Here is a 15,754-nt window from a genome sequence, read left to right on the forward strand (position 1 = left end):
GTGAAACATGGTGGTGGCAATGCCATGATTTGGGGCTGCTTTCCTGCATTTTCCATTGGCCCTCTGTATAGACTTTCTAAATCAAGTCCTATCAGTTTAATTAAACACAGCTGGCCTTCAATGAAGGAGTAGAACCATCTCGAGGAGGATCACAAGGAAATGGACAGCATGTGACTTAAATATGAGTGTCTCAGCAAAGGGTCAATACTTATGACCGTGTGATATTTCAGTTTTTCTTTTTTAATAAATTTGCAAAACTTTCTACATTTCTGGGTATTTTTTCAGCCAATATGGGGCGCAGAGTGTACATTAATGAGAAAAAAATGAACTTTTTTGAATTTACCAAATTCATCACCAGGAAAGTGGCATCACAACAACTAGACAGAAGGAATCACACTTAAAAAAAAAAAAAAAAAGCAAAACGTTTGGTCGCCTCTGTAGGTCACGAGGCTCTAACATCTGAGAAGCAAAGCAGTAAAAAATGGAACGCTTCATTTAGTTCTTTGTTGTGCAATTCAGTATTTTAGCAATTTCCAAGCGGCTTGAAATCTGATCTAAAAAATACAAGAATCCTCAGTGTCAGTCATTTTATGCTGAATGTTTTCTCTGTATCGTGTGAACGAAAAAAATACTGAAGGAAATCTGCGAAGTATATGACCTGTGTTAACACTGTCAGGAGTGTCAGAGTCTGTAGTAACATTCCCTTTCAACAAGAAAAATGTTAATTCCCAGTATTTGATTTACTCGTGCATTTCCAGGAGGAATAACAGAGGGACAGCCCATTGCGGCTATATAAATAAAATGCTTTGGAATTGTTGCTTCAGAGAGAATACAAGTATTTATGGTAGACATGTAGCCTAATAACCAATGGCGTCGTGGGTTATAATCTGGCGATAGATAATATATAACTGGTGGAGAAACGTTGTATTTACAACAGGATGCGCAGTCGCTTTACAACAGGATGAGCAGTGCAGATGTGGCCGTGGCACCGTGCAGCTGCGGTTCAGACTCTTCTATCTGCCAAAGATGTAACGACAGATAGTAAAGTGAAAGTCTTACTGTATGTTCCACTATATCGCTCGCAGTATTGTTTTGCACGCTTTCTTTCTTTTAACCTTTTTACGAGCACAGCTCATTTTGGCCTTGATTCATCTTTACATTTTTTGCTTTCCGACAGGCATCTTTTTTTTTTTTTTTCTTTTTACGCTTTTTGCATTTCGGGTGTATACTTCGGATCATTATTCAATACTTTCACATTTTGTTTTGATTTATAGGTTTGTTTGTTTTTTTTTCTAATTCAAAATTTTGTATTGTTTTATAATACAATACACAACTAAAGCAATGTTTGTTTTTTGTAAAGGAAAATGTATCAACAATTCAGTTCTGACGATGTTTTTTTTCTTCCATTCTCATCTTGCTTTATTATTATTATTATTTATTGTTATAGCGCCATTTATTCCATGGCGCTTTACACGTTATGTTTTTAATGCCTTGTAGGGGAAGTAATGATTAAAGGACAAGGAACAGAATATTTTTAATCATTTCTAACCATTTGCAGATGTTATGGATGGAAAGAAAAAGAACAACAGGGAGGCACTAAAGCATGTATGTAACGGCAATATCTAGGGGAGACTTTTTTTGTTTTTTTTTTAATGATCGGAAATGAAAACTTGTTCATTTATGATCTTTACAGGATTAGATAAACATGGCAGCTTTCTTACGCCAGTCATTAGGTTCTGAGTGTTTTTTTTGCAGCTTAACATCGTTCACTTCGCTAGGAATCTCTCGGGTCTTTATATGGTTTTGCCTCATTTCTGGCTGTATTTCACCAGGTTACGCACTTTTTGTAAAGTTATTTCTTTTTTGGACTAGTTTTGCCCATGGCGACATCTGGTAATTTTATGCTGCCTGAATTCTTGTCCTCTTCGGTGGGTGCAGCTTGTATATAGTGCACTCAGGTACGGTATATAACTGGCATTTATCCTGTATTATCACTTATGGTGTGAGTATTACATATACCTACCGATAGTGTCGCATCTTGGGGATTTACATTATCTTTATGCACACAGGTATCACGATCAAAGGAATTGTCTCAACATCTTAATTGCTTAAAGGGGATGTCCACTACTTTTTCGTGACTTATGATGGGTCATCAATGTCTGATCGACCGGCACCACCACCAATCAACTGTTATCTGCGGCAGGAGGAAGTGCTCACATGCGGAGCTGCGCCGTCTTCTGATAGTGGCCGGGCTTGGTACTACACATCCGCCTCCCATTCAAATCAACAAGAAGCGGATGTGCAGTACCCGGCGTGGCCACTATCAGATGACGGCGCAGCTCCGCAAGTGAGCACTTCCTCCCGCCACCGATAACAGCTGATTGGTGGGGGTGGCGGTCGATCAGACATTGATGACCCATCCTAAGGATAAGATAGGTCATCATTCAATCAAAAAGCAGTGGACAACCTCTTTAAAATTGCAAAATGCTTGTAAAAACAAGCAACTGTGCAATTTTTACCCCTTATTAACAATCCTCTTTATTCCCAAGAACGGAAATATTTATAATTTTATAGCTTACTGTACATATTACATCATTTATTGGCCACCTTTGAAGTCTATCAGCAGTGACCGCTTTCCCAGACAAGGAGCGCAGCGCTTACAAGCTGTTTCCTGTCCAGCTTACAAGCCAAGGTTGCCAAGTTGACTTTTTTTTTTTTTTTCTCGGCAGCTTACCAAAAAATTACAGACAGATAATACTTTTTATGGACACATTGGAAAATCGTATTAAATCATTATGATTATCAGCGATCCAGGTCTGCAGCCCGCATGTCTGATATGAAGACATCAGCTGCATTCACTGGAAACTGTAAAACGATGATAATTACAGTCAAAATCATCGGTAAAAATGTCTTCAGCTTCAAAAAATCACAGATGCCTCAATTTTTTTTTTTGTTTACAGACAGGACAAAAAAGTAAAAGTGCCCTATTTTTACGGACAGTCCTGGAATTTTTGGAGGGTTGGCAAACCTGATGTAAGCGCAGTTCTGCAGTTGGTCCGGTCACTGCATTCTCATCAGAGGTGGCAGAGGCCGAAACTGCAGAATCACAGCGTGCATACTTCAAATTAGTGGCTGGTCAGAACTATTAATCTTCAGGAGCGAGCAACAAGCAGGGAGGGGAAAGGCAGAGTGGCAGTGCACTCCTGGAGAAGGTAGGTAAGACAACCCTTTTAAACTTACTAACAACTAAAAAGTTGGTCTGGGTGAATCTTGTATACTAGATGGTGGCCCGATTCTAACGCATCGGGTATTCTAGAATATGCATGTCCACGCAGCCACGTAGTATATTGCCGAGTTACGTAGTATATTGCCCAGCCACGTAGTATATTGCCCAGCCACGTAGTATATTGCCCAGCCACGTAGTATATTGCCCAGCCACGTAGTATATTGCCCAGCCACGTAGTATATTGCCCAGTGACGTAGTGTATTGCCCAGCCACGTAGTATATTGCCCAGTCACGTAGTATATTGCCCAGTCACGTAGTGTATTGCCCAGCCACGTAGTATATTGCCCAGTGACGTAGTATATTGCCCAGCCACGTAGTATATTGCCCAGCCACGTAGTATATTGCCTAGCCACGTAGTATACAGCACAGAGCCACGTAGTATATTGCCCAGCCCACGTAGTATATTTCCCAGCCACGTAGTATATTGCCCAGCCACATAGTATATTGCCCAGCCACGTAGTATACAGCACAGAGCCACGTAGTATTTTGCCCAGCCACGTAGTATATTGCCCAGCCACGTAGTATATTGCCCAGCCACGTAGTATACAGCACAGAGCCACGTAGTATATTGCCCAGCCACGTAGTATACAGCACAGAGCCACATAGTATATTGCCCAGCCACGTATGTCACCGGTGGAAAAATAAAAAATACACATACTCACCTTCTGATCCGAGGGCCCCTTGTAGTTCTGTCACCTGTGCGAGGTACAGGTGGCAGCTTCCGGTCCCAGTCTGCTCGCGCAGGCGCACAGGGCCTATAATGACGTCGCGGTCACATGACCGTGACGCCACGGCAGGTCCTTCTGCCAGACGATCTGTGCCAACGGAACGTGGCGGTTGTATCGCGAGGAGGGCGAAAGGCGGCGTAGGTGAGTATCTAATCGTTTTTTATTTTTTTAAATTATTTTTAACATTAGATGTTTTTACTATTGGCGCTGCATAGGCAGCGTCAATAGTAAAAAACTTGGTTACACAGGGTTAATAGCAGCGGTAACGGAGTGCGTTACCGGCGGGATAACGCGGTCCGTTACCGCGGGCATTAACCCTGTGTGAGCGGTGAGTGGAGGGGTGTATGCGGGCACCGGGCAGTCAGTGCGGGGAGTAAGGAGCGGCCATTTTCTTCCGGACTGTGCGCGTCGCTAATTGGTCGCGGCAGCCATGACAGGCAGCTGCCGAGACCAATCAGCGAACGAATAACCATGACAGAAGGACAGACAGACGGAAGTGACCCTTAGACAATTATGTATATAGATACTGCATCTCTGGAGGCCAGTGCGCTGCTGCCCTCTGGTGGCTGTCATGAGTTTTTCTCCTTCTTTATAGTCTGATTTTATTGTTATTTGTAAATAGCTATAGATTATTAGTAAGACGTTGGTGTCGCTTGCAGTTGTTTAGGTGGATGCAGTAGTTACAGAGGTAAGAGGTGTAGACCGATGGTCCAGACAAATTCATTATAATTTACAATAGCAGAACTGTGACCTGTTCCCCATCTTTAATACATCTTATGCAACCGGAAAAAAAGGTCCCAAACTGATTAAAGGGAACCTGTCACCTGAATTTGGCGGGACCAGTTTTGGGTCATATGGGCGGAGTTTTCAGGTGTTTGATTCACCCTTTCCTTACCTGCTGGCTGCATGCTGGCCGAAATATTAGATTGAAGTTCATTCTCTGTCCTCCGTAGTACACGCCTGCGCAAGGTAATCTTGCCTTGCACAGGCGTGTACTACGGAGGACAGAGAATGAACTTCAATCCAAATTCAGGTGACAGGTTCCCTTTAAAAGTGACTTTGCTGCATCTTACTCCAGCACTATCTGCCGTTACACCGGTATAGAAAACGCCACTTTTGATGAATCGTTCCCTTCTCTTTTTAGAACCTTCCCATTGATCTAAAGTCTCTTGCTTCTTAATAAATTTGGAACATCTTGGTCCGTGCTGAAAAGGGAAAGTAACAGACAGACGTAAATTTGTGCTGAAATGTGAACTTTCCGTAGTGCGAGGGTAATGGTGTTGAAAATATGCGAATCGCGCCCCCTCCAGAATAATGCTGACCAATTTTCTTTTGCCTGGAAACAGTTGAGAAAAGACAAAAAGGGATTGCACAAATTTGTTGTGCGCCAAAACGTATGACTTTTTTTTTTTAAGCCTAATGGTCATATCTGGTGCAAGATAATTAGTAATATTGACCACAAGGGGGCAGAATGCACAGTGATAATAAGATGGGTGAGACTGAAGACAGGACAATGTGTACAAGCCCTATATACATGCTGCTCCTTCCTTTCTAATCATAGATGAAAGTGACTTGTGCATCCAGCAGGGGGCAGCATCGGTTAGTGTCAGTGCCGCCTGCTCATTGCGCTGATATAGCAGTGACAGCATATTGCCGCCCCTGAGCACTGGGCTTGTGGCTGTCACTGTCTCCTCGTGCACGGTACTGACTATGGATGATACTTTATGGGAGGCTGTCAGGCACGATACATAGAGAACTTTAATGTAATCGCTTAGTTATTCTTCACGGTTGATCCAACCTTCGCGTTCCACCTGGATAAGCCATCCGTGTGATATGGATGGAGCAGACAACATTCCCCTGGCGTCTGTTGCTGAGCGAAAGAAGGATGAGGCATGTTGAATTTTAACATGCCCCATCCTTTGTCCCTTAGAGGTGATGACAGCAGCTGCCATCTTTTCCTATTAACATTTTTGTAGAGAGAAAAAAATCAGCTAAAAATGTGCATTTTTTAGATAATAATTTGTTTTTATTTATTGCATTTTTATAGTTGGATTGTTGCAGTTCATGGTTGATTCCCTGCTACTTAATAACTATATTTACTAAATATACCTGGCAGCAATTGTGCATCCAGGCTCTGATTTCTGCTACACACAGCGTGATTCAGATGACAGGTTCCTCTTAAAGAGAATCTGTCAGCAGGATTTTACATCCCAAACAATTTAGATGTGCATGTAGCTCTTTCATTGCCAAGTCCAGCGATACCTTTACATGGCCAGTACGTTCCTCCGTTACTGAGAAATTAGCGTTTTACTTTATATGTAAATGAGGCTGAAGAGTTATGGTAGATCTGAAGCCTCCGTCACTCCAGCTCTATTTTAGTCACCTCCTCCGGCCCAATTGACAACTCCTTTGCCTGGAGTCACGCAGTACAGAGGCTGTCAGTCTAGAAGGAGTAGGCGATGCTGGGTGGGGAATAGAGCTGGAGTGACAGAGGCTACAGATCTACCCTAGCTCTTCAGCCTCATTTGCATATAAATTTAAACCCTGATTTCTCAGTAATGGAGGAACTGGCATGTACTGTAAATATATTGCTGGACTTGTATGTGAAAGAGCTACATGAGCATATGAATAGTCTGGGGAGTGAAATCCTGCTGACAGATTCCCTTTAAAGCATAATGAGATATGGTAAGGCCCGTAGACTTCTATGGGCAATGTAATATGGCGTATTATGTAGGTTGTAAGGAGCTGTAGTACAGAATAGTGTATGAAGACTTATAGTTGGTGGAGGATTAAAAGCGATAAACCCTTGTGTTATACATATTCCCATCAGACATAAATGGACACTGAATATATTTTATATTTTATGGTTTCAAATTATTATACAGCACTTATTACTTAATACTTTAGATAAATATGGCACTTGCAATATAATTAAAAAAGGAAAAAAAACAGCATTTCCTATATTAAAATATATTTAATTCTCACTTAATAAAGACACGTAAAGCGCATATATAATATGCAGACAAGGACAGAATTCCAAAGTCCACTTTAGAAGCAAAACACTTTGCAATTACACAAGACAATCATGAGTTTCAAAATGAAATACGTTGTCCTCACTTCACCTTTATCATAAAGCATAAGCTATTTTATCAAAATTAACAAGTAGTAGAAATATTCTACATACATAATACATAACCCCCATCAGGACTCGGCCCGGGATCGGACTGTAGGGCTCGGGAGCACATAGGGCTCGGCGTCCTATTATTAGGGTTATGTGACTTACGTTTAAAGCTACAAGCTTTTACATCGAATCTTGAGAATTTTCTCATACAAAAGCAATCTAGAAATAGATAACATAACAATATTTATACGTGCAGTCAGAAAACTGCAGGTACCGTAATGGGGCGTGTAGGGAGGCCAACTCGTCATAATACTATAAATTGTAAGAATCAATCAATACAGCTGTGTGAGGTTGTACCCCACCACCGCTCTGGTGCCGAGATCTTGATCGAGATCTACAAAAGTTGCAGTATGCAATACAGGTGAACAGAGGTCAGACTCTAACTTTGAGTCATCAGTCACACTCTATTCTTTCAGAGAAGAATCTATCAACCTCCTAGCGTTCGAGGTTGAGGAAAATGTTTCCTACTGAGCAAGAGGACGACAACTGAATATACTTCTAAGTCCTCTGGGTTTGTGAGCGAAGAGTCCATCTACCAAGGTCTCCAGAGTGCGCTGCCGCTGCTCAGATCTGAGGGCTTGACGTGACAGTATCTGGCAGGAGATGAAGGAGAAGATGATGAAGAAGAAGAAGGAGAAGACATGGTGGCCTCCTCATTCAGCCTGAAATGGTTCCAAAGCCTGAGTTCTGTTGTACTTTGATTTTGATGGAGGGAAAGGAAGCTGAGGACTTCATTGAAGCATCTGTTGTAGCCATCGCTGAACTCAATGTGTAGACTGTTATTTTGATGGACTGTGTCTGAGAAAGAAGAAGAAGAAGAAGAACGTTAGATACCTGGCTAGAACGCAAACAGTCCATGATTCATTTTCTTTTTGTATTTAAAGACTAAACTATATATAGTTTAGTCTTTAAATACAAATATATTGTATATTTACATATATATATCTTTAGTCTTGAAATACAAACAGGAAAAAAAGATATAGAATAGCAGGAGAGCAGTGCTTGGATGATCTCTTCTGCCCCTTCGTTTTAGAGATTTTTGAGGGTCTCAGTATTTGGACCAACACTGATTTTCATTTCTAGGATACTTTTATGACATTTCAAAAAAAGTTTTCTAAAAGTTCAGTTCCACTTTTAACAACCAACCTTTTACCACCATGGCAAAGTATGAATTATAAGTTGAATGTAACAAGAGACACTCACTGCTGGTTGTGGTCAGAGTCTGCTGCTTGAGGTAGGTGACGGCCATCTCCAGTATGTCGGCCTTCTCCAGCTTGACATTGGGCTGTTGCTTGTGGAACTCCTTTTCCAGGAGAAGCTTGAGCTGCTCGATGCTGCTGTTAATCCGATCTCTGCGCATCTTCTCCACGATGGGTTTCCTCATCTGTAGACGGAGGATACATCGCATTACTACATTTGTCACCTTGTGTCGTCTACATTTATAGTTGTGCAATATTTGTCGATTGTTGCACTACACGTTGCATCATGACTCTTACCTTATTTTTTTCCTTTGGGGAGACCTTGTGCTGCTCCAGGTACACCGTGCCGGGCGCCATGGGTAGAGATGATCAGATCCTTGGATGTAGTGTTGTGGTGGAGCGTGGCGGAGCCTCCTATTTATACTCCTCGGACTAACTAACGATATGTGAGTCTGAGGTCTGCTCTAGTTTCCCACACTCTGCAGCCAATGGTAGGACGTGGACGGACAATAGAGGAGGCATCCATTATGTCATGCTGCATTGACAGTGAATGGCTTGGGCATAATAAGCTGGTCTCAGAGGAGCAGGTGGGGAGTGTGTGAGCGGGATATAGTGTGCTGGGAATGACGTGACCTGTGCTGGGAAAAAAGCTTCCTTTACCAGTGCCGGACCACTGACTAATGCCCCCGATCAATAGCATTCTGCCAACACACACTTAGCAATTCGCAGCAATTCATGAATTTCTCAACTATTTGCTTTTGGCGGGAAGATGCTAATCACAAGAGACAGAAATGAGTGGGATAACGCACTAATCTCTGGTGGTACACGTGCAGACACTCAGACCCACCGTGTAAGCTGGACAGACAGATAGATAGATATAGATAGATAGATAGATAGATAGATAGATAGATAGATAATAGATAGATAATGGAAACAAATACAGAACAGATAATAACAGAAAGAAAGCATAAGGGAATGTATTAGATGGAAACAAGAAGATAGATATGCTCAGTTGGTACTGAGCGTATTCAGACCCCTTTAAATTTTGCACTCTTTGTTTCATTGCAGCCATTTGGTAAATTCCAAAAAGTTCATTTTTTTTTCTCATTAATATACACTATGCACACCATCTTGGCTGAAAAAAAAGAAATATAGTAATTTTTGCAAATTTATTAAAAAAGAAAAACTGAAATATCACATGACCATAAGTATTCAGACCCTTTGCTCAGTATAGAGTAGAAGCCCCTTTTGAGCTAGTACAGCCATGAGTCCTCTTGGGAATGATGCAACAAGTTTTTCACACCTGGATTTGGGGATCCTCGGCCATTCTTCCTTGCGGATCCTCTCCAGTTCCGTCATGTTGGATGGTGAACGTTGGTGGACGGCCATTTTCAGGTATCTCCAGAGATGATCAATTGGGTTTATGTCAGGGCTCTGGCTGGGCCAGTCAAAAATGGCCACAGAGTTGTTCTGAAGCCACTCCTTTGTTATTTTAGCTGTGTGCTTAGGGTCATTGTCTTGTTGGAAGGTGAACCTTTGGCCAAGTCTGAGGTCCAGAGCACTCTGGAAGAGGTTTTCATCCAGGATATCTCTGTACTTGGCCGCATTCATGTTTCCTTCAATGGCAACCAGTCATCCTGTCCCTGCAGCTGAAAACCACCCCATAGCATGATGCTGCCACCACCATGCTTCACTGTTGGGGTTGTACTGGGCAGGTGATGAGCAGTGCCTGGTTTTCTCCACACATACCGCTAAGAATTACCACCAAAAAGGTCTATCTTCATCTCATCAGACCAAAGAATCTTATTTCTCATAGTCTGGGAGTCATGTGTTTTTTTTTAGCAAACTCTATGCGGGCTTTCATATGTCTTGCACTGAGGAGAAGCTCCTGTTGGGCCTTTCTGCCATAAAGACCGACTGGTGGGGGGCTGCAGTGATAGTTGACTTTGTAGAACTTTCTCTCATCTCCCTACTGCATCTCTGGACCTGTGATATTGAGGTTCATCTTTACCTCTCTCACCAAGGCTCTTCTCCCACGATTGCTCAGTTTGCCTGGACGGCCAGGTCTAGGAAGACTTCTGGTGGTCCCAAACTTCTTCCATTTAAGGATTATGGCGGCCACTGTGCTCTTAGGAACCTTGAATACTGCAGAAATTCTGTTGTAGCCTTGGCCAGATCTGAGCCTTGCCACAATTCTGTCTCTGAGCTCCTCGGCCAGTTCCTTTGACCTCTTGATTCTCATTGGTCTGACATGCACTGTGAGCTGTGAGGTCTTATATAGACAGGTGTGCGCCTTTCCAAATCAAGTCCTATTAAACACAGCTGGACTCCAATGAAGGAGTAGAACCATCTCAAGGAGGATCACAAGGAAATAAACTTTGCGTGACTTAAATATGAGTGTCTGAGCAAAGGGTCTGAATACTTATGACCATGAGATATTTGAGTTTTTCTTTTTTAATAAATTTGCAAAAATTTCACCATTTCTGTTTTTTTCAGTGAAGATGGGGTGCAGCGTGTACATTAATGTGAAAAAAAATTAGTGACCTACCACCCAGTAAGCCCCCTAAGCTCTCCCGTGTGTAACTATATAGAAGTGCCTGGTACACCGTGGATGCTGCGGATGACCTGGGCTGGATTACAGGCCCGTCTTATCTTGGCTTTGCAGCGAGCAATGACCCGGCAGGCAAATATATTGCGCTACATATGTGATGTTTGCGGTCTGTGCCACATTTGGAAATTTCCACGGTAATTGATTAGTTGCTATCGCATCCACGAGCTATTACTGATCTGAGGGAATGGCCTGATGACAGATCCTCTTTAAATCCTAGGTTACAGGTTTTTGGGAAACTGTATAAAATGCCATATGAACATAAGCCCTTTGTGTGGCCGGGCCGCACACTAAACACACGTATTGTCTTTTACCTACATGTAACTAAACCCAGGTAGGACTTAAGCTCACAAGTCTATTGTCCTCTCCGCACTTTTGTTATAAGATCGGGCCCTTTGTTTGGTGGAGCAGCTGTGGGGCTTTCAGGCCCCTTTGTAAACTTGTGGGAAAGTGTCTGTCACTACTTCTCAGACGGCCTCATAGAAACCGAAGATTAGCTCATTCTGTGTGTAACAGCAATATGGTCCTCAGAACAGCCATCCCTCTTTCTCTTCTGGTGCCCCTCAGATGGTTGTCATAGACTCTCCTAATGCCTGGAGGTTGGAGACCACACTCGTCCCAAATCAATACTGATAATCTCCATTCACGTTTACTCCTTAGTTTCACTAGAGTCACCCGGGTGTCATTATATCTGATGTCACTATATCTGATGTCATTATACACTTGTCCTCAAAAGTTTACATACCCCGGCAGAATTTTGGCTTTCTTGACCTTTTTTCAGACAATATGAATGATAACACCAAAACGTTTTCCTCCACTCATGGTTAGTGGTTGGGTGAAGCCATTTATTGTCAAACTACTGAGTTTTCTCTTTTTAAATCATAATGAGATTTTATTACTATATTAGGGTTAGGGTGTTTTCTTGTGCTTTTCTATAAAAACGCATGCAAAAGCATGTGCTTAAAAACGCATGCGTTTACATAGACATCAATACTTTTTTTGCCGCGAAAAAACGCATGCTTTTTTTGCGGCAAAAAAAACGCCGCAAAAATTACTACATGTTGCATTTCTGCAACACAACGCATGCAGAGAAAAACGCATGCGTTGCAAAAATGCATCAAAACGCATGCAAAAAAGCGCATGCGTTTTTAATGTTAAATATAGGGGAAAAAACGCATGCTTTTTTTGCGTTTTTTTACCGCAAAAACAAAAAAACCCAAATGTGAAACCAGCCTAAGACTTATACATCCAACCAGTTTCGGTACTAAAGTAGTCTTAATAGATTGCCTTGAAATAACAATATGTGGCACCTCCTTTTACGTCCATGTGTCATTTTTGAAAATAGGAAGCATGTTCAATAAAATCAGATTTTTTTTTTATACATTAAAATAGCAGATTTCATTAATATTCATCATCATATATGAAAAACAATAGAACACTTCCTGAGCATTGATAATTGAACTAAAAAGCTTCTTTAAGAGTAGGTGCACACGTTGCGGATTTTGGTGCGGATCCGCAGAGATTGTCCATGAGTTTCCAGTACAGTGTAAACCTATGGGAAACAAAATCCGCAGTGCACATGCTGCTGAAAAAACACGCGGAAACCTAGCGTTGTTTATTCCACAGCATGTACGTTCTTTGTGCGGATTCCGCAGCGGTTTACACCTGCTCCATTATAGGAATCCGCAGGTGTAAAACCGCAGGTGGAATCCGCACAAAAAACGCATAAAATCTGCGGTAAATCTGCAGTAAATCCGCAGGTAAAACGCAGTGCTTTTTACCTGCAGATTTCTCAAAACAGGTGCGGAGAAATCCGCAGAGGATCCAGCTACGTGTGCACATACCCTTAGAGAGAAAAAGGTGACTCTGTTACGGCCCTCTGCACTGCCCCGATGACTGGAAACGATCGGCTGCATGGAGAATATCTTCACTTTTTCTCTGCCACATATGTTTAAAATGGTATTTTCCTTTAGATTACGACTGTCTGTGTTTAATTAAAAGCATTTTTTTTTTGCTGACAGGTTCACTTTAATAAATGGTTCGTGTATAAACCCAAAAGTATACTATAGACGTGTGTAATACGACAGTTTTATAGTACACTGCTCAAAAAAATAAAGGGAACACTTAAACAACAGAATATAACTCCAACTAAATCAAACTTCTGTGAAATCAAACTGTCCACTTAGGAAGCAACACTGACAATCAATTTCAGATGCTGTTGTGCAAATGGAATAGACAACAGATGGAAATTATTGGCAATTATCAAGGCACTCAATAAAGGAGTGGTTCTGCAGGTGGAGACCACAGACCACATGTCAGTACCAATGCTTTCTGGCTGCTGTTTTGGTCACTTTTGAATGTTGGTTGTGCTTTCACACTCATGGTAGCATGAGACGGACTCTACAACCCACACAAGTGGCTCAGGTAGTGCAGCTCATCCAGGATGGCACATCAATGCGAGCTGTGGCAAGATGGTTTGCTGTGTCTGTCAACGTAGTGTCCAGAGGCTGGAGGAGCTACCAGGAGACAGGCCATTACACCAGGATATTTGGAGGGGGCCGTAGGAGGGCAACAACCCAGCAGCAGGACCGCTACCTCAGCCTTTGTGTAAGGAGGAGCACTGCCAGAACCCTGCAAAATGACCTCCAGCAGGCCACAAATGTGGATATGTCTGCACAAACGGTTAGAAACCGGCTCCATGAGGATGGTCTGAGTGCCCGACATTCACAGATGGGGGTTGTGCTCAGCCCAACACTGTGCAGGATGCATGGCATTTGCCACAGAACACCAGGATTGGCAAATTCGCCACTGGCACCCTGTGCTCTTCACAGATGAAACCAGGTTCACACTGAGCACATATGACACGTGACAGAGTCTGGAGATGCCGCAGAGAGCGATCTGCTGCCTGCAACATCCTTCAGCATGATCGGTTTGGCAGTGGGTCAGTAATGGTGTGGGGTGGCATTTCTTTGGAGGGCCGCACAGCCCTCCATGTTCTCGCCAGAGGTAGCCTGACTGCCATTAGGTACCGAGATGAGATCCTCAGTCCCCTTGTGAGACCATATGCTGGTGCGTTTGGCCCTGGGTTCCTCCTAATTCAGGACAATGCCAGAACTGATGTGGCTGGAGTGTGTCAGCAGCTCCTGCAAGATGAAGGCATTGAAGCTATGGACTGGCCCGCCCATTCCCCAGACCTGAATCCGATTGAACTCATCTGGGACATCATGTCTCGCACCATCCACCAATGTCACATTGCACCACAGACTGTCCAGGAGTTGGTGGATGCTTTAGTCCAGGTCTGGGAGGAGATTCCTCAGGAAACCATCGGTCGCCTCATCAGTAACATGCCCAGGCATTGTATGGAGGTCATACAGGCACGTGGAGGCCACACACTCTCTAGTGAGCATCATTTCCTTGTTTTGAGGCATTTCCACTGACGTTGGATCAGCCTGTAATTTGATTTTCCACTTTGATTTTAAATATCGTTCCAAATCCAGGCCTCCATTGGTTAATAAATTTGCTTTCCATTGATGATTTTTGTGTGATTTTTGTTGTCAGCACATTCAGCTTTGTACAGAACAAAGTATTCAATGAGAATATTTCATTCATTCAGATCTAGGATGTGTTGAGTGTTCCCTTTATTTTTTGAGCAGTGTATATGCCTATGCATTCAACTGTGGATACATTTACGCTGTATAAAAAAATATTAAAAAGATAAAAGGAAAAAAGTTCTAACATCGCTCCCTTGACTTGTAGATTCATACACGATGCCCACCTTATTTTTTAAAAGTGGGGTGAGCAGTACTACAATACCATGAAGAATGGAGGCGTCTACGGATTAGTAAGAAAAGCTTCCCCCAAAAAACATCTTTTGATTTTGCCGTAAAAGTCAAAATGAAATAGAATCCACTTTTCAGATAAAAGACAGAAGAAATCAGAAACTCTAAGCTTTCTTCCGAAAGAAAGAAAACGACAAATCTCATACCGGGTTGGGTTTTGGACAGATGTTAATTGTAAAGGTAAAATTATGGCAAAGAAAGAATTGTGGAAAGTCCTAAACCTTCAAAGGCTAAATAACGGTCAGAGGCTCCAAGTGTCGGCTCTGATCGCTGCATCCCAGATGGCTTTTTGACGCCCAGCATTCCCACCAAACACAAAGACAAAGTCAAGCACCATTGCTAATGGGTTTTGTTGGTCGGCACACTTCTATTATACAAGGGAGGGGATAGATCATAGGGGAATAGTGTGGGAAAGCGAAAAGAGAGGAAATATTTCTCCTTATTAGCTTAATAGGACATATCATCGGCAGAATGGCTCAATGGGCAAATGGATAAATAGACATCAGGAGTGACAGGCTGAAAGCTGAGTTTGATAATGATACGACAAACATGAGATGGGTCATGAACTCAGCTTGCAGGCAGGACGGCTCAGAGGATGGTGAGAATAATGGTTTGGGCAGGGGTATTAAGGGTTTGCAATCTGGTAAAGGTTTCAGGTTGAAAGTTGGATATACAGTAGTACAGTAAAATGAAATAATAGGCCATGGGCACAGAAGGGTATTTTGGTCTCTAGAGGCTAGCTGATATGAACGGAGTATGTCATGGTAATGTAATAATTACAATAATTAATAAAACACTATAATATCTGCATTATACCATCCTCAGGATAAAGAGGGACAAGGAGTCCTTAGTTACACACCTGTCCCGGGTTCGGCTCTGCTTCCCTCACCGCTAAACTCTGTTGTGCTCCACG

At 42.5% G+C, this 15,754-nt stretch overlaps 1 protein-coding gene across 1 annotated transcript; it reads right to left on the reverse strand.

Annotated features, from left to right (window-relative positions):
* Positions 1-6,968: 6,968 nt before the first annotated feature.
* Positions 6,969-8,788, reverse strand: LOC138651211 (transcription factor HES-5-like). Its single transcript, XM_069741247.1, has 3 exons — positions 8,692-8,788; positions 8,399-8,579; positions 6,969-7,993 (listed from the first exon to the last, which is right to left on the reverse strand). The coding sequence occupies exons 1-3, from the start codon at positions 8,749-8,751 to the stop codon at positions 7,728-7,730; spliced, it is 507 nt and encodes a 168-aa protein (XP_069597348.1). The 5' UTR covers positions 8,752-8,788; the 3' UTR covers positions 6,969-7,727.
* Positions 8,789-15,754: the final 6,966 nt, after the last annotated feature.

Source organism: Ranitomeya imitator, chromosome 10 (genome assembly GCF_032444005.1).
Source record: "Ranitomeya imitator isolate aRanImi1 chromosome 10, aRanImi1.pri, whole genome shotgun sequence".
In the NCBI taxonomy this organism is placed as follows: Eukaryota; Metazoa; Chordata; class Amphibia; order Anura; family Dendrobatidae; genus Ranitomeya; species Ranitomeya imitator.

Excerpts from the sequence above, each read along its gene's own strand:
- LOC138651211 (XM_069741247.1), bottom strand. The coding sequence starts at position 8,751 with ATGGCGCCCGGCACGGTGTACCTGGAGCAGCACAAGGTCTCCCCAAAG. Across the intron at positions 8,580-8,691 it reads CCCCAAAGGAAAAAAATAAG|ATGAGGAAACCCATCGTGGA; the intron begins GTAAGAGTCATG and ends CTCCGTCTACAG. Across the intron at positions 7,994-8,398 it reads GACTCTGACCACAACCAGCA|ACACAGTCCATCAAAATAAC; the intron begins GTGAGTGTCTCT and ends CTTCTTTCTCAG.